Source organism: Melopsittacus undulatus, chromosome 17 (genome assembly GCF_012275295.1).
Source record: "Melopsittacus undulatus isolate bMelUnd1 chromosome 17, bMelUnd1.mat.Z, whole genome shotgun sequence".
NCBI lineage: Eukaryota > Metazoa > Chordata > Aves > Psittaciformes > Psittaculidae > Melopsittacus > Melopsittacus undulatus.
In genome coordinates this window covers 4,403,822-4,427,001 of record NC_047543.1, presented here as the reverse complement: position 1 = coordinate 4,427,001, position 23,180 = coordinate 4,403,822, and the positions used below count along the sequence as shown (strand labels likewise).

The 23,180-nt window shown below is 44.2% G+C and overlaps 1 protein-coding gene across 1 annotated transcript in view; it reads right to left on the bottom strand.

The window, feature by feature from the left end:
* The window catches only part of TANC2 (tetratricopeptide repeat, ankyrin repeat and coiled-coil containing 2), a 210,615-nt gene that overhangs the window by 162,635 nt on the left and 24,800 nt on the right, over positions 1 to 23,180 (bottom strand). The window contains exons 2-3 of the mRNA XM_034070068.1: positions 18,815 to 18,877; positions 9,809 to 9,908 (exon numbers count right to left, since the gene is read on the bottom strand). Coding sequence (XP_033925959.1) covers positions 9,809 to 9,875 — 67 coding nt within the window. The 5' untranslated portion in view covers positions 9,876 to 9,908; positions 18,815 to 18,877. The remainder of the gene's footprint in view (positions 1 to 9,808; positions 9,909 to 18,814; positions 18,878 to 23,180) is intronic.

Sequence of the window (23,180 nt, the reverse complement as noted above, 5' to 3'; positions counted from 1 at the left end):
TGCACAGTATCCTAAAGAGACTCATTTGGATAAATCACTGCTGGTGCCAAGTCTCAGTACAAAATACTAACAGACTTTGTGTCTTGAACAGAAAGAACAACCCCAAAGTTGACATTAACCTCTTGTGATGCCCGAGAACCCACTGACAGAACAACCAAGGAACATCCCTAGAACAAGTTACAACGTGACTGCATTAAATTTGCATTCATCAAAAGAAGATGCTTCTTTCATTTTCCACAGCAGACTTCTCTTTTTTGTGACCCTACTGAATTTAAAAAGTACAGATTTCAGCTTAATCTAATGCAGGAAATCCCACAACAGGATTTTATTAAGTGCCCAAGCAGCCTGCACATCCCTCCTCACCTAGCAATGGAGCTGGGAAGGGGCATGGGCATGACTGTGTGATGGGGAATGGCTGAGGGACCTGGGGGTTCAGATGGAGAAGAGAAGGCTCAGGGGGGACCTGATGGCTCCCTACAAGTGCCTGCAGGAGGATGGAGCCAGGAGGGGCTGGGCTCTGCTCCCAAGGAACACGGGATGGGACAAGAGGAAACAGCCTCAAGCTGCACCAGGGCAGGTTTAGATGGAGCTGAGGAACAATTCCCTCCCCAAAAGGTGCTCAGGAAATACTTCCCTTGGGAAAATAGGAAGGAAATTAAGAAAACTGTGTTGAATTAATAAACAAATTATTACGACAGCTCCGCTCTGCTGCCATCACACATGGAGAAGTAGCTTCTGTTTCATCTGCTTTCTGTCTCATTGTGCCCCAGTCTTCCTGAAGTGCTTCTAGGTGCGGCTCCTGCAGCTCCCAAGAGGTGCTGCACAGGAGGAACATTGGCTCCTCCAGAACAAATAAGGAAGTTCTACTTTCACAACTCCACATCTCTTGTAAAGTGATGATCTTCTCACTGGAGCATCTCAAGGAGAGAGGTGAACACTGCTGGTTGTACAAAGAACCACCAGCAGAGACAAGCATCTCCATTAAACAGGGAGGATGGATCTCCAGCACTTAAAGCAAGAACATGGTGCTCATTGCAACTGTTGATGAAGAGAATCACTGAATGGTTTGGGTTGGAAAGAAAAAAGGAAGAGTGAATGCAGCTCCATAAAGGGGAAAGGAATAATGACATTCCAGACATGGGCTCACAAATACTCGGCACAAAGAGACACTTATCTGTCTCCACAGAACCAGGACCTTGGTACCCACAGTCCTGAGCTGGGAGCTGCAAAAGGCACAGGAGGAAAGCAACACTCCTGCAAAGGCCTAGAGAAACCCTGGAGACCAGGAAGAGGATGCAGAAGGGAATTAAGTTTAACCTCCACTGAATTGCACTGGATCATATTTGTAGACATCGCACAAGAACAGGTCCCTGTTCACCACCAAGTCTTATATAAGTTGGCAAATAAGTGCACAAAAATCCCTCAAAAACATGAATCATACACAGAACATAACTCTAGGATGAAGAGAGACGGTTTCAACATCTGTCAATGTAATAAACAAGAGCAAGAATCAACACATGCTATGGAGAAGTCACACTGAATATAAATAATATTTGTATTTAGGAACTGAGGGAAAAAAAGTGGTATGGAAAAATCCCACATCTCTGGTGGAAATTTAAGCAAAAGCCTTAGACTAACAAGGATTAATAATAATGAAGAGAGTGAGATGAGAATGGAGCTGGTTAACAGAGATATAAGGACAAAGGGTTCAGCCCTGAAGACAAACCAATCTCCTCCAAATACCCTCACGGGAGAGCAAGGTTTGCCTCTAGGCACACTCCAAAGGCTGGGAGGACACCATAAGTGGAGCAATTGGGTACATCCACAGAGACACCCAACAGCAGCAAGGGCAAAGGCTTGGTTTTTATTAAGGTATGGTCCAGGTAAACACAAGCAGCATGTTCCACTGCACTCCTTGTACCTCCTGCAGCATCCAGCAGCCACCTTCCATTTAATAAGCAATAGAGCAACTAATGAAGTAGGCCTAGCTCCATTTTGCTTGGGAATACTCCTGTCATGCTGTAAGAGAGAACACTTCCAAGCAGTGCAAAAGGGTTTGACGTGAGCCACTGCCCATTTCAGTCTGGCACTGGAATAATCTCCCCAGGGAAGTGACAGATTCTTCAATGTTGATTCATTGGGGATTCACCTGGACAGGGTGCTGGGATGCCTTCATTAGACTGTGTTGCTCCAAAGAAAAGTTGGAGCTGCTGGAGCAAGGCCAGAGGAGGCCATGGGGATGCTGCGAGGGCTGGAGCAGCTCTGCTCTGGAGCCAGGCTGAGAGAGCTGGGCTGGGGCAGCCTGGACAAGAGAAGGCTCCTGAAGGGGAGACCTGAGAGCAGCTCCAGTGCCTAAAGGGGCTGCAGGAAACCTGGAGAGGGGCTTGGGACAAGGACCTGTAGGGACAGGCCAAGGGGAATGGCTTGAACCTGCCCAAGAGAGGGGAGACTGAGCTGAGCTCTTAGGCAGAAGCTCTTCCCTGTGAGGGTGCTGAGGCGCTGGCACAGGGTGCCCAGAGGAGCTGTGGCTGCACCATCCCTGGCAGTGCTCAAGGCCAGGTTGGACACAGAGGCTTGGAGCAGCTGCTCCAGTGGAAGGGGTCCCTGCCCGTGGCAGGGGTTGGAGCTGGATGAACCTTAAGGTCTCTTCCAACTCTGATTATGAGAAAACACATTATATATTCATCACACTAAGGTAAAATGGCAAAATCACCACCCAAGTGTTGAATGTTTCTAAATCAATTTCTTTAGAACATTCAATACTTGGTGTATTTGCACAAAAACAGTTTGCTTGGATCAAAGGAGAAATCTATTTTTACAGATTAGTTGTTTTGGTTGAATCATGTCTTCAGGAATCTGGGTTTGTTACTTACATGTCATCTGCCATCAGACATCACAGTTTTCATTCTGAATTAACAGATGAAATAGGTTCGTATCAGTGAATTCAACTCCCTTAATTGCTTTGTTTGGGATTTTAAACAGCTGAGTATTGAAGTCTCCTCGGACATGCTGGAAAAGACATTCCACTTTTCCAACAGTTTGGCTTAACAAATTCCTCCCATTTCTTGTAATAGTTTCTTTCAAGCAAGTGTCCATATTCCTCATGAGCTGCCTATGGGAATTTTGTGGAGGATGAAGAGAAGCCAAAGTCATTTGATGTGGAAAATGTAACTTTATCTCCCTTGAATGTCAGCAGCTTTTGATACGTGATTAGCCAGAAAACATCTGCTCCCTCTCCTGGTTCAGAGAGAGTAAGACAGCAATGGGAAGTTACTACAAACCTGCGGGTACATGTAACACCACAAAACTCCAGATACAGCCCAGTTCCACAGCATGTATAGATTTTATTGTCCTCTGAAACACCTGTGTCACCACAGTCTGACTGCAATAGTATATTGATATATCTCTTTCCTTAGGCAAAAAAGCTCTGCTAGATTCAGTAAGAGAACTGATGCTTCTGCTTTGCTTACCCCCTGTGCAGTACTGCATTGGAAAGCTCAACACCTTGACCCACCTCATACGCAATAAAAAGACCCTGACAAAAGCAGCTGCTGTGAGCTCTCGTGCAGCACCTGCTCAGCAAAACACCCAAGTGCTGGACACAAATGGGTGCTCATGTGCAAGGGCACAGGATGAGGTATTACCCCATTTACAAACGTAATCCTAAGCCACACAGATTCTTCCCTGTGATGGTGCTGAGGCGCTGGCACAGGGTGCCCAGAGAAGCTGTGGCTGCCCCATCCCTGGCAGTGCTCAAGGCCAGGTTGGACACAGGGGCTTGGAGCAGCTGCTCCAGTGGAAGGGGTCCCTGCCCGTGGCAGGGGCTGGAACTGGATGAGCTTTAAGGTCTCTTCCAACCCAAAGCAGGCTGGGACTCTAATAGCACCACAAGATGACAATCAGGAAACACTGAGAAAGGACTAAAAATCCCTCTATGGAAAAAAAAATAGTATATATGTCTGTATTTGATGGAAGCAAAAAAGGTACAGAACAAAAATTCAATCTCAAGTGGGTGGAAAAGGCCACAGAGAGGATGTGAGAACAAAACTCACTGAAGAGGTAATAAAGTCACTTCTCGGGCTGTGGCAACAGAGCAGGTGGGTGAGGACATCCACCACTTGTTCCTCACCACGGGATGCAGCCAGCCTCAGTCAACACTCGTGTTGTTACAGCTGGAGATGCTCCAATGTGTGAAAACACTGGCAAGGCCCAGGCTGACTGAGCTGGGTCATCCCCTGCTCCCCACACATGCACAGGAGCATAAAGCAGCACGGGCTGATGAGCTCCAGTGGAACGGGTGAGTTAATAAAACCATTACAAACACAGGGCAGGACTGCACAGAGTTGTCAAGTCAGGATTATTTGGGGGCTATAAAGCAAGGGAGGTTAACATGTGTGGTGTTATACAAAAGGTATTTGTGGATCAGAAGCAAAGAAATGTGTGTTAGGACAATAGGGGCAGTAGCTGCTAAAATTCTCCCTGAGAGCTGTGCAGGACTGAGGCAAAAGCTTTACTGTCCAAGCATCCTTTATGTGCCTGGGAAAAGCACTTGGTATCTGAACGAGACACAGTCTGCCCAAGTCAATGTGCCTTAGTAAGAACAGTGTATGTGTACACACAGCTCCTCCAGATCTACTTCCCTCTTCAGAGGGAAAACCCTAAATTCTATACATGAAAAGCCTTAAGGAAGGGTCAGTTCACTCTCAAACTCAAGGACAAGTCTTCACTGTTGTCAGAGGAGCTGTGGGTTTGTCAGCATAGCCCAGACTTGTTTCAAAATGGATTTATGAACAAATAGCAAAAGCTCTGGGAGAAAATGGTCTGAAGTTGGATGGAACACCTTGAGCATGTGGACACATTTGGTACTCAGCACCATGAGGCATTCTGCAAGTCTGATGGGTCTTTTAATAACTCACTTCGAATACCTTCTGTAGGCCACCAGCTGGATCTCATCACTCTGCAATTCCTTTCAGACACAAAACCCAAAAAGCAACTGTGACCCCCTCAAACTCTTTGGGGATAAAAATGATGCTTAGAGTTCCAAAAGAGATCAGACAGATCAGCAACTGTGAGGAGCTCTGGCAAAGCAGTGATGCGACCTTCCAAAATGCCTTTTATCTTGGAAAGACGAGAATCAAAAGAGAAGAGCATCTGACAGGGCTCTTTTAGTCCTGGAATTCAAATATAAAGTGGAAGGTTCCAAAAGGCCCCATAAGTACATTGGAAGTTGGAAGTAATTGGCTCTCCGGTGAACCAGGAAAGAGGAGCAATAAAAACCCTACACCAAAACCATCAGGAATGACAGGCAGCTGGTAAGCTCCAAATAAAAACTATGTGCATTTTATCAACCAAGAACAAGGAAGACACAATCCCTAAGTAACCCACAAGTAAAGAGCAGACCCTTTGGGCTGCTTTATAAAGGATCAGATGCCTCAGATGCATTTAACATGCAAAAGAAATAAAACAAGAGTACTTTAAGAATCTACCTCAGCCTCTGCCAGAAATAAAAAGCAAATTCCTGGGCTTGGACCCCACAAAATAAGGAGGAATAAAACTAAGTAAAACAGAGTTTTGCAGCTGAATTTTACTAGCTTCTAAAGGGAATCTGAGCTCTTACAGTAGTGTAAATTGAACGTGATAATGCAAGAAGGAAATAAGCCATCTGCTTGGAAAAGAAACAAGGGTAACTGCAATAGGTGGAAAAACTGGATCCATTACATAGACTTATTTCATTAACATGGTATTGGAATGAATGTATTAGCAGATTGATTAGATGTGAACTGCTGAAATACATACCCAGATCAATGAATGTTCAGTAGAAGCAAGCAAACTGCAGACAAATATGAGAGGTCCCTCCTGTGCTGGGGCCCCAGGTTGGATGCAGGACTTGCATAGAACACAGAATGGAGAATTAGGGGGAAAGAAGCCTCAAAACCATAGCTGACAAGCAGTGACAGGCAGGAGTGCCTACCTGCAGGTTTTAGTGCAGCTGCTTGCCTCAGCCATAGGGCTTCTGGCCACAATAACCATGCTGGAGCTCAAAGCAGCAGGAACAGAAGGATGGAGCAAAGCAGAGTCCTTTAAAACAAACACATCCTGAGTAAGTTTAGCTGAGGATGCAAACAGGAGTCAGAAAAGGTGCGTGCCTGCATCTCTCTGTAAATTAATTTAGATTAGGAAAAGAAAGGTAATATTTAAGTATATTGAGATCACATTTCAGCTTTATAGACACTGTGGCGTAATGGAATACCCATTTGTGACAGAAGACAACAAAAGCCTCATCAAAATACTACTGCAGTCATAATGTGTCCTCAAGGCAATACTGAAAAAGGCCTCAAGTGCCTTTGAGCCACAAGAGAATTTCTGTTCAGACAAGAGATTAACTCCATGCACGAGTACCCATGCACAGAGTTGTACCACATGCAGTAGGCTGCTACTAAGTCCTGTGAGTTGGGAAACTACACATACACAGAGAATTAACCACAGGAGATGATCCCACCTCATGCTGCAGTATGAGTGCCTTTATTTTAACTGGCATTACTGCATGTAACTGTACATCTAAGCGGTATTCTGCTTTGATAAATGCCGTGTGTGCTCCTGAACCACAACAGCATTAAGAGAAGCAAAGGAAAAGCACCCACCCCATCGGAGCCAAAACAAACAGTAACCACAGCTCTTCAGAGGAGCTGCTCAGCAGTTGCTGAAAGAGGAATAATAAGAAGGCATTTTCCTGTTACTGCTACCAGTGCTCTTTTAATCACAGAGAATTACCAAAACCACATCACAACACCTAGGGATTGCTCGTCTGACTTAGCTGACCCCGTTACTAACTGCACTACTGAAAGGCACTGCCAAGAACACTCATTTCAAACCCAAGGTGCTTGCTTGGATGCCCCCATAAAAGCCCTGCAATACCTTCAGCCCAGCACTGCAATGCAAAATGACCAGAGTGTAGGAAATGAAGACGCAGACATGGGAATTTCATCCAAACCCACACACACCAGAGATACCCAAGTGGGCTGACACCCACCTACAGAACTTACAGTCATTCCATGGAAGGTGAATCAACAGCAGACCTGAAACCTCCAGCACATTCTATTCACAACATAATAAAACTTAAGATCTTGAGTTTGCTCCCAGTTCCCAGGGATGGGAAAAGTCCCATGTACAAGGGTTGTTCTGGCCTCATCTGCCTTGGCTGCTGGGGCGCTTTACTCTCCAGATCACACTTCCCCATGGAGAAACAGCTTCTGGGGTACATCAGAGCACCAAAACCATCAGGAAGCTTCATTTCCAACTTCTGACTGGCAATCTAAGTCATGCTAATAATGAAAATAGTGTTTAAAAGTCAATAAATACCTCATCTTTTTGAAGCACCCACCAACACAACCCACCCCAAACCCTATCAGTGATGGAGGCAGCCTGAAGGTAGCAGCTGCTGTGTGAAAAGGTTCTAGAGAAGAGACCCTTGGATCTGTTATACACGTGCCTTTATTCCAGGGGGTGGGAGGATTCCTCAGGAACCATTCCCTTCACATACCAAGAGAGCAGGAAGGAACAGAGGATGAAGAGAAAAGGAGCCCTGAGGTTTAGGAAATGAGGAAGATGAGGTGTATCATGTTGGGTTGTTTAGACCAGTATAGGACTCTGTCACTCCCAGTGACAGGGTCACAAACTCATGTTGTATATGGTTAGAGAAGTACTCTCCTTTTGTATCAACTTTTAAAGCATCAAATCTGCTGCCCTCCACAACTGCAAAGCAAGTAATAAAGCATCAAATTTCAGGCTTAGACTACTGGATGCTACAGACATGGAAGAGTTACTCGTTTGCTCTTCCTTACTAAAGAAATAGAGAATTAAATGTATTTATGTATAAAATCTAGGCAGCAGTGCACCCATCTAATGTCACGTTAGAGTTTGACAGATTGACACTTATCTGAAATACTATTTTCCAATGCAGATAGCTTTCCATTTACACACTATTAATATAACAAACCTTCTCATCTCCTTTCTTTATTCCCTCTTCTCTCCCCTCAAGAACACCAGACAGAACCTCTCACTAAAGCACCTGATTTCAAAGGCAGACTTGTAATAAATTAAACATACAGGATAGTCATCAGGCACTAGAGAAAAGCTCTTCCATTAAACACTGTCACATTCTTTCTCAAGACACTCCATCTCTGTTTTGCTCCCAGACAGACGTGCAGCCACATCAAATCTCATTTCAGAACTAACATGCTTCATTCACAAAACCCAGAAACACGTCTTTGCAAAGCTCTACAAGTATAGGATCCTTCAAACTGTGTTGGGAGCTAAGCCAAAAGGAATACTGAGGACTGATACCAGAATATCTGACAAAGATAAAGCTCTCTCTTTCAGATGATTTGGCTCTGCACTTCCCAAAGGTGGTATCACCAAAAGACTTGCACTCACCTGGGCTTTAAACTGTGCATGTGACACTTCACAGGGATACTGACTCACAAGAGGCCGGAGCCATCTGCTCCTGGGTCTGCCCCAAACCTGTGTTTCATGCAGGTACCTCCCTCACATTAACCACTCCTGCAACAAAAGACTGAGGAGTTCAGAAGGAGAGAAAATCTCCTTCACAAGAGCTGTGAATGACAACCAGGACCTCAGGCTCTTTGCAAAACAGACATTTCCTCACTGTAGCAGGTACACACCAAGTACAGGAGCTAACACAAGGGAGTCAACACCCACATGCACTGCTTGAACCTTCTGTGACAAGGACCAACCAGCACAAACTGGGGCCCTCACAAGACACCAGATTAACATTAGTGAGGTCTAAGGGACCCCAGTGCTGCCACTGGGCAACCTCAGGGCAAACTGAGAGCAACTTCCCCTTTCCCAAATAAAAGACAGGAAGATATTAAAAGTGAGGGGGGAAATTCTGGCACTGTGAAAAACACATATTAACTTGTTTCAACAAGGGAAACCAGCCCTTTGCTCCACAGTGCTTATCCCTGCTGCATCCCTGCACCTCCACTCGTGCTTTCCCATGCGATGTACGTTCACACTATTGACACAGATGCACAGGCACAAATAAACGCTGTATCCCAAAATATTCAGAATGTGCTGCCAGATGGCTTCAAAAAGAGAAATGAAAGAGCTAATTAAAAGCTCTTACGCTGCCAACACCCCACTTTTGGAAACAAATACAAGAGTTAAATAAAAACGTTTCTAAAGCATCTCAGGATTTCCACGCTGCTTCACTATTACAACCTCTCCTAACCTCTTCCATGGATCAACCAAGCCAAGCCATAGGAACCAGGGCTGACTGTAAATCCTTTTCTGAGGGGGGCAGAAAGAGGAGACCATCAAATGGTGACTAAACTTGGGCGACTTCTCCTGAATTGCATCTCTCCACATTCCTCTCTCCCTCCTGTTTAAAGATGTAAACTAAACCCATTTGTTGCTATCACAAGCATTGCCTGTGAGGAAGATTTCACTGCCACAAGTCACCACAGTCACTGCAGAGGGAAAAAAGGTTTTTCATTTCCCTAACTGAAAGATGAGACTTGATGTCAGTTTACTACAGGATTATGTAGAACTATGATTTGCTTTCCCTACATCTTATCTCCCCAATAAAACAGATTATTGTTTACATACAGTTTAATAGACATCTGTTTTTAAATACTGAATCACAGGACAATATTCAAATTACCTGTGATGATGTTTGAGTCCACAGGATCATCAAGTATGTAGCCATTAGAAAGACCAAAACACACATGAAAGGAACCTTCCAAACCCATAAATGACACACATGCAGGAGGAGGTGACATTTACTTACCACTGGACCTGTTTTTGCGGTTTGACTTCCCTCCCGTAAGCAGCATCTTGAGACTGTTTCGAAACATGGTGATCCTGTTCCACTGTGTGCAACCCAAACACTGTGTGAAGCAAAAGAACAAGGGGTGTAAGAAAGCAATGCTCCAACTTAGGAAACATCACTGAGAAGGAGGAAGAAAGTGCTAAAGAAATAAAAACCTCCGAATGACTACAAACTATTTTGCCAATGCGTTTTCTAGCCATAGGAATCAACATCCATGCAAAGCCTTATGTTCTGTGTGCTTCTGTTCATCCAGGCCATTGCCAGGATCATTCTAGCTCTGTTAGCAGGACCTACGTCTTCTGTCCAATGGCTTGATACAATTATTATCCCATTAAACTGGGAAAGACACAGCATTTAGCAAACTTCCTCCACTGCCCATTAGTATTAAAACCAAACCTATCAGAACGGGTTGTATCCTCCTTGTTGCTCAGAAGTCAATCTTGCCAACAAGTAGTTATGGGACAAGGGGGGAACTGCTTGAACCTGCCCGAGGGGAGACTGAGCTGAGCTCTTAGGCAGAAGCTGTTCCCTGTGAGGGTGCTGAGGCGCTGGCACAGGGTGCCCAGAGAAGCTGTGGCTGCCCCATCCCTGGCAGTGCTCAAGGCCAGGTTGGACACAGGGGCTTGGAGCAGCTGCTCCAGTGGAAGGGGTCCCTGCCTGTGGCAGGGGTTGGAGCTGGAGGAGCTTTCAGGTCCTTTCCAACCCAAACCAGGCCGGGATTCTGTGATTTCTATGAGAACACCCCACAGACCAGAGAAGCCGCTGTCTTTAGGTCCTGGGCAAGCGGACTGTCAAAGTCTTCTCTGAACTGAAGAAATTGCCATGAGGAGGAGAAGTCACTCAAACCCAGAGTTAACTGATGCAAAAAGTAAATCAAGCAAACATTATCCATGTACTTTCCTTGCTCTATATGTCCTTGGAAAGAAAAAACACAGTTGTGTCTACACTGTTGAAGATAAAGGACTGAGCTGCTGGTTCAGCAGACACGCTGACAGCTTCTGCTGGTGGAACATCCTCTCATTAAAGTAGGTGAAGAATCAAACAGAAAGAACAAAAGCAGCTCCTAACCAGACCAAAAGAATAGTAAAGACTCTTTGATCAAGACATGCAACAAACCACACATTTCCTTCTATTGTACACTCAATATTCCAGAGTTACAAGGTAACACATTTATCTTACAGAAACACATTAGGATTTTCTTCCTGCAACATTAGGCTCTTCTTGGAGGGCACTCAGTAAATGCAATCTTAAGTTTCTTCCCATTTCTCTAATACTCTGAACTAAATCAACAGCAGTACCCAGTTCAAAAGAGCTTTATATGCATATTTAAAGCCACTGAAAGTCCTTTTACTATGACTATAATATACTTTTACTATCTATGAGAGATACCAACATTCCAAGCAGCAGCTTAGAGCACAGATGTACAAACACCACTAAGTGTGCAGTGACTTTAACTTCAGCCTCTCCTGCCTCTCAGCAGTTAGCATTCACTTGTTAGATTCCTCAAACAGCTTTTGGCGTATGTTTGTCTACACACATGAATGTATGAATGCATGAATATCAAACAGAAAACACAGTACAGCACCAGTGTTTCCTCTCCATCTATGAATCACTTGAGTATCATCCAGCCCTTGTGTAATAACTTCAAAGCACCACCAGCCAGTATTTAGGCTTATTCCCAGGGCTCCTAAACACAGTTCAGGCCCTTCTTCGAAGCATCCTACTGTTACATGAGAAAACACATTTCCATCTGGGCACAAACACAATTGTCTTCAATTTCAACTCTGTTTATTTCATTCCTTTAGATGGCTGTTATGTTCCAGCTCACAGCATAGAAAGAAAACTTGAGGGTTTGCATATCCTTCCTCCCCTACAATCTGTTCCTAATAGCTACTTCACACACAACACCCTTTGCAACCTCCGAAGAAGAAAATATGAAGTAGACCTTACAAGTAAAGAGGAGGCAACAGAACTCAAAGTGTTATTTCCTTGAAACATGATAACATTATAATCCCCCAACATCCCACTAATCCAAGTGTATTTATCTAGGCTTTGAGCAAGGCAACAAGCAGGCAGTAAACACCTCCTGCTACTAACTGGAGAGCTGCCTGAATCTCAATGTGACTTACCTCCTCTTCAGTACTGAGCATTACACTGATAACATCCTGTGCACACCTGATTGATGGATTTACTTAAGAACAAGCAGACTCAAGTGGCTCTCCATAAAATCCCAGGCTGGTTCAGGTTGAAGGGACCTTAAAGCTCCTCCAGTTCAAACCTCCTGGCTGGACCTGGAATACTCTCCAGGTATCCATTTGGAGTTCCATCAAAGACTGGAGGGACAATCAACCTTCATAATGGCATCTTCCTCAGAATCAAACTCTCATGGTAGCAGTGGACAGCCCAGAACCTAAAAGTTCCTATGAATTAAGAGGGAGGTTTAAGGGCTATCCCCACATCAGCTTGCACTGACAAGAGGCCAGCGTGGAGCTGTGCCATCAGTGCTCAGGTGTAACCTAATTAAACCTAATTATGCTGAAGAAGCCAACTGCACTGAGTCTGAACAGTGCCACAGGTGAGGCCAATAGTTTGCTAATGATGCTCACCTCTAGCTTTCTCATGGCAAACTGTTCCAGAAAGTGCTATGCTGCTACTGGGATTAAGTCTCTGCACAGGGAATATACAGAGTATCCAGGAATTTTCTCCAAAGCACCACAAGTAGAGAATAAATTAATGCCTCGCATTCAGACCCTCAGTTACCAGCCCTGGGATGTCTCAAGGACTAATTCCATATTTGCAGAGCTCACCTGGAAGCCTCAGAGGATGGTTAGAGCTTTAGTGACCTGCACCAGTGGGAGATGGAAACAAAGGCCTTTTAGTAATAAGCCTAATTTAGCCTCAACTCCTGACGTGGTTTCTCATTGTGCCTTCCAGACAAGGTTGTAGTACTCTAAACATAAGTGCTCACTAAATTTATACCCTGCTTCGTTAAGATTTTCACTAAAGAGAGTAGCAGAAGCAGCAGGTCACCAAAAGCAACTGTTCCTTTTGCATGCACCACCACAGTGTCCTCTCACTTGGTCACAGCTCCTCCTCTGTTCAGCTACTGCTCAGCCAGAAATAATGTTTAAGAATAATTAAAGATTCTGTTGGTCATATCAGTTCATGGAATTAGAAGGATTAGATGGCAAATGGCATTATACTATTAGGAGGAGCTGGATCAGGCTTTTTTCATACCCCCAGTGAACTCCAGGTTAATTCTCTCCTCCAGCCTTACAAGCAGCTGTGTCAGCAGAGGGTGAAGGTGCAGGGTGCCAATGAGGATCCTTCATACTCCCATTTCTACACTATGCTTCCAGCAGCAAGTCAGGCAAGCAAGAGCTACCAGACTTGGTTATTTAGCTTGCCATTTGCAACTTTACCAAATCTAATGAAGACATTATGCAAGCAAAGGTATCCAAACAGTATCAACAGGTAGGTAAAACCTACTACCTCTATGAACTCTGCTTTAGAGCATCAACAGCACAAAGTAGCCTGTTTTAATAAACAGCTCAGGAATCTCCTGGTTCACATACAGACAGACTCTGCCACATGTTTTATCTTCTAACAAAGGTAGGTTTCAATGCAACACACACACACAAACAGTTTCTGGAGCAGCAGAAAGCAGTAGTACCAATGTAATGAGAAAAACCAAGAGAGTAGAGACAGACTGAATGCTGCAACCTTCCACAGATGCTAAACTCGAACAAGCCTGCAATCTCCTGTTAAATCCTCCTGGATGACTAATGCCTATTCCATGGTTTGCTTAAAACTGAAACAGTTAGTAGACAGGCTGTGAGAACTAGCTCACATTTTAGGTGGCTACACATTATGACAGCCCACAGAAGCCATTTCTGCTTCTTTCTAGAGACCTCCTAGGGAAATCCAGTCTGTTTCAGAATCAAAGCAAACTACTTTGGCCCCATATACCAGCACTAGAACAGGCAGATCCCACTATTTTCTTCTTCTATGATCACTAAAAATACAATCACGTTTTATTGCAAGCTCATTAGGAAAGCTAAGATGTTTCATGAGAAAGTGTTCGATGCCCATTGAGCTGGACAAACCTTACTTGGCCACTGCTGGCAAGTTTTGTGCGAGTTGGGAGCTATTAAATATGTATTTTCAGAGTAGAACTTTACGGTTTTTCCAGTAATGAAAAGTTATTAACTATGAAAGTATTAAGGAAATGCAAACTAAGTCACATGTACAATGCTTCCCTCGACCTGCTGGCCACACTCCTTATGATACAGCCTAGCATCAAAAGGAGCTTGATGCTTTCAACAGTTGCATTCTTCTATCAAAATACATTTCCCAATAGGAATCACCACCTCAATGATAAAATCCTTCCAATAATCAGGAAAGCTTAAGAGTGTAAATCTTACAGCATCGCAGCACCATACAATGCTTTGCCAAACTGTCAATGGGAACATTATAGTATTGTTTAGCAGTACAGTCCCCCCAGATCTGAACACTGAAAGAGGAGATAAGGCTTCTGAAGGGGAGACCTGAGAGCAGCTCCAGTGCCTAAAGGCAGGAAACCTGGAGATGGGCTTTGGACAAGGGCCTGTAGGGACAGGCCAAGGGGAATGGCTTGAACCTGCCCAAGAGAGGGGAGACTGAGCTGAGCTCTTAGGCAGAAGCTGTTCCCTGGGAGGGTGCTGAGGCGCTGGCACAGGGTGCCCAGAGAAGCTGTGGCTGCCCCATCCCTGGCAGTGCTCAAGGCCAGGTTGGACACAGGGGCTTGGAGCAGCTGCTCCAGTGGAAGGGGTCCCTGCCTGTGGCAGGGGTTGGAGCTGGAGGAGCTTTAAGGTCCCTTTAACCCAAACCTGTCTGTGGCTCTACATTTACTCACTCAAGGCAGAAGGCAGGTGGATATTCCTAGATAATTCCTACCAGAATTACACTGAGAATGAAGCAAAGCTTTGTGGAGCACCAAGTCAACAGATGAACCTGACAAGCAACATTGAAAAAACCATCTCATTAGATGAGCCTTAATTCCTGTACTTTTACTGCTGACAAGTACCATGACAATATTCTGTATTGACATGAAGGAAAATGGTTAGTCTATATCTCACTGTTTATTCCTTTATAGATTTGCTTCTCTCTCAGAGGGTTCTGGGGCATCACATTTCTTCAATACATCTTCTCTTAATTCCCAGTAGGAATGATGGAAAGAAGATCTGTTAAGAAGGTAGCTCCTTACTTGTTTTTCTGACAGAAAACAGAGGCAAAACTTGTTACTTATAAACTATCATATCTTTAAAGTACCTGCAGCACCAGATTACCTCTTTTCATGAGGGAAGCTGAACTCACTACATTAGAAACTCAAAAGTGTGGATATGAAATATAGTATGTTGAGACTAAGACACTGAGAAAGGTACATTTCCCACTATTAGTTTTCAGGATTTAATAACACGTAAAGACTAAATTAACATTTAGTGAACAAATAAATACCCAACCTTTTATGAACTAGTGAACTGTTTTCAAAGAGCCTTCAAGCTTCAGACAGAACAGGTAACAAGGACTGGTTTAAAGTAAGTGACATTTTAAAGCTAATTAGCACAAGATCAAAGAAAGTGGGAAATGAAAGTAAGAACCCCCCTTGAATTCTGCTTTCAGGCATTTACTCCATGTATAACATCCATTGTACACAGCAATCTGTTCACATTCTCCTGTGACAGCTGCTGGCTGGCTCTTCCCATGCTTCTCAAAGAAATGATTCAGAGTTTCACCTTCACTCTTACATTGCCCACATATCCACAACGATGCTTTGAGAGACAACCTCCTGATGAAGAGCAGTAGCCCAGAAGAACACAGTGAAGCCGCACTCCAATGTGCCATACGTCGTCATCACTCTATGGCAGAAGCAATACGAACTCCCTGCATTAAGCTCTGCCTCAACTAACATCTTGATTCACAACAGGGGTGTGAATAAATGTTACAGCAACCCTGAAGTCAAGGGAAACGTGTTTATGAGTGTGGTCCATGCATTTAAAAACACAGGAAGAGAATTCAGAGATTAGGTATTTCCAGGAACTTTAAGACTGAAAAAAGCTTTGCTGTAATCCAGAAAACATGCCAAGAAGGTCCAGGATTATTGGGAAAAAGGAAAACAAAAGAGGAATTAAGGACTGAACCCTACCAGTTACAGCTTCTGAAGCAATTAAGAGCCTATTAGACAAAGATCTCTAAACTAATAGGCTTTACAACAACTGAATGTGAACACGAGTTAACCATTTCTTGTTCCCACACAGAAGCCTGAACATTAACCATTATGACGGAGGGACTTCAGATGAAGGTCTGCCTGATGTCATCAAAACTGAGATCTCTTGACTACCTACCTACACATATCCTCCAGATTCTACCTACAGGACCCTAGAGATCCTACACCACAACTCCAGAGCACTTGTTCTCTCTCCTTCCCTCCTGTTAGCACTGAGATCTGCCCCTACTGTCTTTCTTCTCCAGCCACCATTGATGGAGATACATCAAAACAAATGCTAACCATAACATCATTCACACCAGATGAATGTGCAGCAGCTCGACGTGCCCAGAGCAGCTGTGGCTGCCCTATCCCTGGCAGTGTTCAAGGCCAGGTTGGACACAGGGGCTTGGAGCAGCTGCTCCAGTGGAAGGTGTCCCTGCCCATGGCAGGGGTTGGAACCGGATGAGCCTTAAAGTGCCTTCCAACCGAAACCATTCCATGATTCTATGACATTGTCTCACAAGGAAGCAGGAAGTCAGCTTCAATCTCTGCTTTTCTTTCAGCAAAATAAAGCAGCCTGTAATACTACAGTTAAAAGGAATTCTGAGATTGTAACACGGTCACATTCCCATGCACATGGAGCTCCCAACAACTGCCCTAAGGTGCATGTGGCCAGATATGCATCTTGATGAGCCTGTGCTGCTTACGTTCACAGATAACTTTTAGTGACCTTTTATACAGTTAGAACCTAAGAAGAATGAGACAAGTGCTGTATTATTAAGAGCAATGGTCCTAACCCTGGGCTGGGGAAATCCCAAGCACAGAAACAGGCTGGGCAGAGATTGGATTGAGAGCAGGAGAAGGAGTCTGGGGGTGCCGAGTGATGAATTTGCCCAACACTTTTTACGTAAGTGTTGAGATTTAAGAGAAGAAAAACTAAAGAGCTTTTGAGAATGAGATCAGAAACACTACTAAAAGAACATGATCACCCATTAGAATCAAGTGAGAAGTCAACCAGTTCTCTCTTGAAAAGGAAAATGTGGCGACCTTGAAATTAAGGAAACTTTATTTTGAACAGGGCTTCATCATTTTGCATAACCTGGTTTCTAATTCTAGAGTAATGATACAGCCTGAATTCATAAGGGACACTTCCATACTCCATATACAATGTCACTCGTACTGCCTCTGAGAGAAATGAGAACTGAAGTTAGGAATACCATCCACTCACTTCCCTCAACTCATCTCCAGTGTTCTTAGTGGCTCCTGTGTTGCTCATAACAGGTGAAATCACTGGTTTGGTTTTAAATATTAATAGTAGCTGCCTCCATCTACAATCATCTGAACTAAGTATTTAGAGTTGAAAGGAAATGTGGCACTGTTCTGCAGGAGACAAACCAAGTTAAACTGCATCTTAGTTAGTCTAGTGATGCCCTGGAAGGCATCATAGGGCACTTCCTACAGCTTGGATCAACAAGCCCTGCTCTGCCAGGCCCAACAGAGTCACAGAATCAGTAGGGTTGGAAGGGACCCCTGGAGATCATCCAGTCCAACCCCTGCCAAGGCAAGGCCACCCAGAGCAGGTCACACAGGAATGTGCCCATGGTGGGTTTCAATGTCTCCAGAGAGGCAGACTCCACAGCCCCCATGGGCTCTGTGCCCCTCAATGGAAAGAAGTTCTTCCTCATGTTGAGCTGAAACTTGTTGTGTTCTAGTTCATGGCCATTGCTCCTCCTCCCGTTGCTGGGCACCACTGGGAAGAGTCTGGCACCATCATCCTCCTGGCACCTCCTTTGAGCTGCTGATCTGCACTGATGGGATCTCCTCTCAGTCTGCTCTTCTCTAACCAGGCCCAGCTCCTGCAATCCCTGCTCCAGACCCTGAGCATCCTTGTAGCCTCCGCTGGACCCTCTCCAGCAGCAGCTCCTTGTCTTTCTTGTGCTGAGGAGCCCAGAACTGGACACAGGACCACCAGAGTCAAGTAGAGGGGCAGGAATCACCTCCCTTGACCTGCTGCACCACAGGATACTCTTGGGCCCTCCTGGCTGTTTCTACCCCAAACCCCCAGAAGACTGAAGCTCACCAGAAACCACTGGCATTCCAACATTTAGCTGTGCCATGGAGCAGCCAAAAAGCCATCACTTAAAACACCAGCTACATGCAGCATGTTCTATGTGAGCCTCCTCTCAGTGTGGAGTTAATTCTGAAGATACAGCAATATGACAAAGTGAAAACAAAAAAGCAGGCAATGTATAAAGTGGCAGCACTTGACTACTTTGAGACAGCAGAGGAAACCTGAATTCTTTCCTTAGCTTTCAAATGATCAAAAATACATATTAAAATACAGACCTAATTAAAGAGCTGCTCTAAGCCTGTTCTGCAAAGCTCAAGTCTGAAGAATATTCAGTGTTGGAACTGAAGTTCAAACCATTGGCAAGCCAGGAAGGTTTTCACAGAACACAGGAGACTCTGCAGTAGGAAAAACCAAGCAGTGATCAAACACAAATAGGTGAAAGCTGTTACACCTTCTTCTCCAAGTACACAACGAACCAGCTTGAAAAACTGGCAAACCAACACAGGAAGACAGGATCCAATGCTCCATGTATCAATTCCAGGAGGTTGCAGATTAACCAAGAAACGGAGGACAACTGCAGTTGTGTTTAATCAGTTATATGAATACTTCAAAGAAAGATTGGAGCATAGAGAAGAACTTCTCCTACCTTGATATATTTAGATGAGGGGAACCTCTAGTAAAAAGTGTCTTCCTCCATTCACTGGAAGTCCTGAAACACAAAACCAACAGAAATCAGCAGCATCTTCTCAGCCCTGTGCTGTCCCCCATGCTGTCTCTCACTCTGCACACATCCCAGGAATGAACCCACAACTCTTCCACACTATTCCTGTATAAGCTGACAGCTCCTGCTCTTGACCATCACAATTAAAACGTTATTGCTCCTGCTTTTAGACCTCCATTAATGAATGCTCATTTCAGTCACTTGGCTCTTCCCCCTCACCACTTTGCAAATGGGAGAGGAGAAAAAGCAGGTAACACTTGGATGCACATCACATAACACATTATTGAAGAAGTAATGTGTCACTTCCAAGTATTTTCCTTCAACCTAGCCAGCTCTCCTGCTAAAACCCTGCAACCTTCCCTCTAGGGTTTTCTTTTAAACTCAATCCTTAGATAAACACAACCCCCATATGGGCTTCTACACCAACTCAAGGGTTTGGTACTCGGCCCTCTGCTCTCATCACATACTTACAAGTTCATCAACAAAAAGCCACTAGGAATGTATCTTGCTACCCACTGGGAAAGACCAGAGCACCTACTTTCGCACCAGCATGTGTGTTACTTGTGCTGACAATACTGTGTTACAGGCTCTACCAGCCTATATTTCTAGGAATCTCATTTGAGAAGCAGCAAGTAGAAGGAAGCACAGACACATCTCATTTGTCATCAAACATCAAAAGTAACCTGAGGCTGCTTTAAATTCACCAGTCTAAAGCAAAGGAGAAGAATGTTCAACCATCTCAGCAGGACTTTTCTATTCTGCTACAAGCAGATACTGAAAAGCACTTGACAGCATCACTTACAATTCCCAGCGCTCTCCAGAACCTTAAGAGAAACTTCCCAGATGGCCTTAGGTGAATAATTTTGTATATAAAACTGTACAACATTCCATAAATTCATGACCCCATCTCATTTCTCAGGGTTGCTAATGACCTCCCTGCTTTCCATTTCCCACTTGTCTGGAAGAACAACTGTGGAGCTGTAACCGGCATGTGATGCACACCATCACCACGGCTGCTTTGGCCATCAGGCCAGGAAGATGTGCCAGTCCCACATGGAGCTCTGATCCCATCACATGGACTCCTGCCTCAGCCCAGAGGATGGGTCCAGCCCTGGGTACCTGAGCTCTGCCAGTCACCTTCAGCTCCCCCACTGCAGGATGGTGTCCCCTTCTTCAGACTCCCTTGCTGGGTGCTGCAAACTTCCAGTTCCTCTCTGAAGCACCCAACTGCCTGAGCACATTTTTATTACTTCTTTATTATTATTACATATTTTATGTGGTTTATTACTTCACAAAAGACACTACTATATTCCTTAGACCCCAAGGAAGCAAAAAAATGAAGGATCTTAAAACATTTATCTGTCACTCCCCACAATTGCTCTAACAGAGAAGCTGTGGCTGCCCTATCCTTGGCACTGTTCAAGGCCAGGTTGGACACAGGGGCTTGGAGCAACCTGCTCTAAGGGAAGGTGTCCCTGCCTGTGGCAGGGGTTTGGAACTGGATGAGCTTTAAGGTCCCTTCCAACACAAACCATTCCATGGCCAAAACCTGAACATGACACCCTGTAAGAAAGTAGGACATGGCTTATGTGGTTTAAGCTGCAGATGAGTGCTGACTAGCCCTAATTTGCTCAATAAACTTCTCATCTGCATTCAGGAAGCACATCTGATAAGTATGTTCTGCACTGAGCTTTTTAACAGCAGAGCTTTCATCTACTCCTATTATTACATTAGAAATCTTTATGTGAATGCAGCAGATATTAGTGGGTTGTCAATAAAAACTGAATGTCATTAAAGTGCTTTTCTTCTTTAAATGCCTTTCACCCTCTAATTATATTTGTGAATTCCACTATTTAACTGTATCACAGTTATAAAATCTGACATGCTGTAGCACAGCAAATATATTTAGAGACCAATATACAAACAGTTTGAGAGGAGGCACAATCAGGTTTACAACTACCCCCTCTTGATTCAGTACATGCATTGCAACTATGGTGCGCTCCCATCAGAAGCAACAGACATTCAGGACTTCTCCAGGTGTTCCAAGAGTTTGGGATTTTAAAATCTCTGTCCTGTGATATGGCTGCAAGTCACAATATATTTAAGTTATTCTATTTTCTTATATCAGTATAGGTTTTCCAAGCCAGTTCTCTTGGAATTGGCAGAAAGGTGATAGTCCTACTTCTTTACTCTTACTTTGTTCAGTTCAGGTGGCCCAGGGGAGACCCTGTCACCATGATCTGGTATTTAAAGGGTGGTTACAAAGAAATGGAGATTACCTTTGTGCATGGAAAAGACAAGGGGTGATGGCCACAAGTTTCTCCTGGGGAGATTCCAACTGGACATAAGAGGCACATTTTTCCCAATGAGAACAACCAACCCCTGGAACCATCTCCACAGGGAAGAGGTGGATTCCCCAACACTGGACACTGTGAAGACTCACTGGACAGGGTGCTGGGCCATCTATTCTAGGTCATGGTTTGCCCACAAAGGTTGGACCAGATGATCCTTGAGGTCCCTTCCAACCTGGGATTCTGGGATCTCCAAAACCAATACAAACAAGTGACTGTTTCCTCCCCACAGGCACAAGGTGCAGCATCAGTAACTCAGCACAAACCACCACAGAACAACCGCCTGGCACAGTCCTACCAGCTGCAGGAAGTGGTTCAGCCTTCATATTCTGCCCTGGCCTTTGGCCATCAGTGAAGAAGCCACTTAATGTCAATTGGGATTTCTGCCCATAAAAGCCAGCTAGAAATAGCCAGTAATGACTTTCAACTGCCATCCAAGTCTGCACTTTAAAACATGGAATATTCCAATATTCCCAAGTTCCACAATGTCTATATACACACACACACACATATATGTATGGATGCATGTAAAAGGAATGGGTTGTCAGCAGAATCACGTAATTTATGTCAGTAACAACACAAACAAGAAACACCGAGATCTCACAAGACCCTTTGTGACACAAACCAGATAAAAATCCACCCATAGCACTCACTGACATTGAATCCAAATGTTCATTTCTTTTTCTTTGAACAATCACCAGCCCGCAGCAATATCAATTCAACTACACATCTCCTATACTGTGTTTACTGTTCCAGCACATTCATCACTTCATTCAACTTCATCCAGTACAACAGAAATCACCGACTTGAAGTAGTTTTTGATAAGCCTCTGTATATGGGACCTTTTCACTGATCCAGACAATTTCTGAATGAAGATATTGTGGCCAAAAGGTGCTCCAACGCGGGTGAATGAAAGGACATGATGTAATTTCCAGAACAAGAAAACAAAAGAATGCTATTAAAAAGTACAAGTGAGTAATAATGTCACAAAGCCAAGTAAAAAGAGTGAGGAAGTCCAAGAATTAAGGGTTAGCATGCTCAGCAGAGAAGCTCAGGCACAAAGCATCCATGTCCAGACCTGCAGTCCCAAATCACTTCTTGGTTATACCTGTGTAGGTAACAGCTATACTGAATCCTTCCACAAATGAACACCTCTGAAAATGACCAAAGTATACACCAACTGCCCAAAAGAAGGGCTCCTACTTAACGTAGGAATTACTGGAACAGGCAGGGAGAATAGTTCATAGAACTAGACAATATTGTCAACACTTTGATGAGAGAATTAAGCACCTTCCTGTTGTTCTAACCTAGAAGAGAAGGACCCACAACAGGAACAACTACTCTCAGGTATAGCAAAGCACATTCCAGCTGCACTGGTTTCCTCTCAAGCTAAAACCCATGATAGAAAGAAGACTTAAAATTCTTCAGATGTAAGAAACAGAACAGAAAAGCGCTTTCCATAGCAGCTCCAGTTGTAAAGAGGTATAGTCTGGAATGACACCAGGATGTCCGATGTCACAGGAACAAGCCTGAGGAGTCTCCTGAGATGGGGACCACCCATTCAGTATTTGGAAAGACATTTAACAGCAGCATGAAGCAAACTTCCAATTAACAGGATGAAATAGAAGACTCATTTTCCACTCCTCTTAGAGCAAACAAAACCACCTTTTTCCCCTCCTAATCTAAGCAAGCAAATGTTGCATTTCAGCAGGTAAAAGTCCCCATCAATCTTACACAGCTAAATGAATGCAAAGCTTTTCCACCAAACATAGTATAGGCCACATATCCCCTGATCCCAACAGTTTCATTGTGTTTTCCTAGAGAAATTAACTACTTACTCAGCCTTTTATCAACAGAACATTAATACGCAGACATTAAACACAATGACCATCTGCCTTCGAAAACACTCCACCAATGATCTGAACATGTTGCTCAACCAG